Below are 3457 nucleotides of genomic sequence, written 5' to 3'. Positions count from 1 at the left end.
CTGCACCCTTTTTGGATTCCTTTTCTGGGCGAAATCGAAATCGAAATCCCCTTTCACTTCCATGGGAATTATTATTTGTATGTCCGAAAGAGAAAATGAAAGCCGTTGGTTCATTCAACAAATAATAATTCAACAGCCACTAGATGTTGAAGCGACACATTCTTCACTATGCTACACACCTGGCTCATACGTGTCTTAAAACTCATGTATGTTTTGGTTTTAGTTACAAAATCAGCAGCAACCCAACCTACGTGTGCTTCAACCCTGGAAAAAATCCCTATTAATTACCATTTTCTTACCTTAAAATGCTATTTCTCACCTGTGCTGGACCCAACTTCTTACCTTAAAATGCTATTTCTCGCGGTGCGTAAGCATCAAATTTCTCACTGACTTCCACGCGTCGCTACACTGTTGGCCAAGGAGAGGCTCCGCACTGCTACAAATACCGCTACTCACATCTTCTTCCTTCAATCCAAACACACTCTTTGCTTTCAATTCACCTTCACTCCCTGCAACTGTTCCTCACAACTCCTCCGTCACCGGTGAGTCACTCTAGCTTTCTCTTTTAACAAACTAGAATCTCCTTCGTTCATGTTTTACACTAATTTTCTCTACCCCTACCATACATTATATTCAATTGTTTAGATCTTAAGCATTTTCTCAAAATACTGCAAAGCTATAACGGTGTATTATTGTTATATATTGCTTTACTTTATTAGATTAGTCACTGCCATTGTTATCGCTGTGAATGGTGAAAGTTTGGTGTTGCATGCAGAAGGTATAAGCATGGCAACGGTATCGATGGCATCGTGCGTGGCGTCAAAAGGCGCGTGGAGTACAGAGACAAAAGTGAAATCTTCGGGTCAGATGAGCCTGAACCGTCATGAATTGAAATACGATGGGTTGAGATCTCTGAACAAGGTACTCGTGCGAAGCACGCATGCGAGCAAAATGGGAAGCTCTTTGGCTGCGAAGAGTAGCAAAAGTGGGCGTGAGAAGGTTTTGGAGAAGATCGAGTGCGGGATGAACTTGATCTTTGTTGGGGCTGAGGTTGCACCTTGGAGTAAAACTGGGGGCCTCGGTGATGTTCTCGGAGGACTTCCATCAGCTTTGGCCGTAAGTGGATTATTGATTTATTTCTCTTACCTGTTTTAATTGTTTTATTCCTAAGCTAGATTGCATATTATTAAATATAAGTATATGTATTATTATTTTTTATATTTGATGTGTAATTTATAGTTTGAATGGAAATAATGTTAGAAAAAACAATATAATTTACAGATTTTCATGAAAGAGTATAATTATAAAGTAGTGATATGTCTAGTTATTTTAAGTGGGTGAATAGTTTATTTCTATTATTTTTCATTGTTGTATATATTGAATATAATAGTAGTTTTGAGGTTTAAAATATTAAAATTTTATATTGGTATAAATTATGATTTTAACCCTGTTTTGTGCTATTTGATAAGGAACATGGACACCGTGTTATGACAGTGTCACCGCGTTACGACCAATACAAGGATGCATGGGACACTAATGTTACCGTGGAGGTAACTTTTCTTGTTCTCGTCATGTATCTGTACAAATCTATGTAACTCTTGGTTAATGATTACTGTTTCATTCTTTTGTTTTCGTAGGTCAAAGTTGCTGATAGAATAGAAACTGTCCGTTTTTTTCACTGCTACAAGCAAGGTGTTGATCGTGTTTTTGTAGACCACCCATGTTTCCTTGAGAAGGTTATAAACTTTGATTGGCATGAACAATTTCACACAAAACAATATTTATAGGATTCAAGACACTATAACAGCTTCAAATTAAACTAAATATTTTTCTTGCATTTTGATTTTAAAAGGTGTGGGGCAAGACCGGTTCAAAACTCTACGGCCCTAGTGCTGGAGTGGATTATGAAGATAACCAACTTAGATACAGCTTGTTATGCCAGGTAACTTCACGTGTAGTTTAACCTGCATAATTTTTTCTTAATCATAGAGTACATAGCCTATAGCTCATAAATAATATTACCGTGGTAATTAGCTTCCCTGACAGCTAACACACGAATTGTCTGAATCATATCTACACATGCTCCTTTTGTTTGAATTGATTTAATTTCTCAATGCAATGGTAACTTGTCTTAAGACATGTAACATTGTCGACTACCTTCAACGGCCATTTGCAGTTTTAATTCGTCATCATCGCTGATTACATTTATTAGAGCATAGATTTGAATTGACTTTAATATTTGTTGACTCTGGATATGACGTTATCAGTGTGTTCAACAACTTTCAGGCTGCCCTTGAGGCACCAAGGGTTTTGAACTTAAACAGCAACAAATATTTCTCGGGACCATATGGTACGGCTCTCTGGTTTATTCCTTGATCTTCAATATTCGGTTAAGGAAAACCTTTAAATTTAGTTTACAAGCCTTTTCTGTCTTCCGGCAGGTGAAGATGTGATCTTTGTTGCCAATGATTGGCACACTGCTCTTCTTCCGTGCTACTTGAAATCAATGTACCAGACCAGGGGGGTTTATAGAAACACAAAGGTGAGGATTTATTTACTTTCTGCACGCTTGTCTTCATCATGAATCACCATTCATTCTTTCCAGGGAAACTGACTTTCCTTGGCACATCATGGCAGGTTGCATTTTGTATTCATAACATATCCTACCAGGGTAGGCATCCCTTTGAAGACTTCCCTCTTCTCAATTTACCTAATGAATACAGGAGCGCTTTTGACTTTACTGATGGGTAACACACCGTTCTCTGTTCCGAAAAAACTTAAAACATTTCCAAAATTTATTATTTTATTTATACACTTGACTTCTACACATCCAACCATGTTAATATTTCTTATGTTTCATTTCCAGGCATCTTAAGCCTGTGAGGGGAAGGAAAATTAACTGGATGAAAGCTGCAATATTAGAATCGGACCTAGTGCTCACTGTAAGTCCATATTATGCCAAGGAACTTGTTTCCGGAGAGGATAGAGGTGTAGAATTGGACAACATAATTCGCAAAACTGGCGTTGCCGGTATCGTGAATGGCATGGATATTCGGGAGTGGAGTCCAAAAACTGATAAATTCATAGATATACACTTCGATACAACAAGTGTAAGTGTTATCCTCCCTGTTACTAGATATGGAATTATGGTCCATATAAATTAGCACGTCCTTATCAAATTGTCATTCTTAGGTCAAGGAAGCAAAATTCCTGCTGAAAGAGGCCCTTCAGGCAGAGGTTGGCTTACCTGTAAACAGGGATATCCCTCTGATAGGCTTCATTGGTAGGCTTGAAGAGCAGAAAGGTTCAGATATTCTTGTGGAAGCCATCCCAAAGTTCATTGACCAGAATGTTCAGATCATAATTCTTGTAAGTGTCTTGATTCGATCATTGTTGTTGCATTAATCCGTATTACTAGTACCGCTAAAAGATAAAAGTTAAGCTCATGGTTCAATCC

At 37.9% G+C, this 3457-nt stretch overlaps 1 protein-coding gene across 1 annotated transcript; it reads left to right on the top strand.

The window, feature by feature from the left end:
• Window positions 1-346: 346 nt before the first annotated feature.
• On the top strand, window positions 347-3369 carry LOC137817213 (granule-bound starch synthase 1, chloroplastic/amyloplastic-like; the record flags this gene model as incomplete). Its single annotated transcript, XM_068620458.1, is given in 10 exon segments — window positions 347-542; window positions 779-1116; window positions 1470-1550; window positions 1638-1736; window positions 1853-1942; window positions 2287-2350; window positions 2442-2542; window positions 2638-2747; window positions 2867-3110; window positions 3193-3369. Coding segments are annotated over 9 exon segments (1296 nt in total), but the record flags the coding sequence as incomplete, so codon positions are not given.
• Between the last annotated feature and the right edge of the window lie 88 nt (window positions 3370-3457).

Source organism: Phaseolus vulgaris, unplaced genomic scaffold (genome assembly GCF_000499845.2).
Source record: "Phaseolus vulgaris cultivar G19833 unplaced genomic scaffold, P. vulgaris v2.0 scaffold_20, whole genome shotgun sequence".
NCBI classification, from domain to species: Eukaryota; Viridiplantae; Streptophyta; class Magnoliopsida; order Fabales; family Fabaceae; genus Phaseolus; species Phaseolus vulgaris.
Note: the sequence above shows the minus strand (reverse complement) of the source record. Positions and strands in the feature narration are given on the sequence as shown.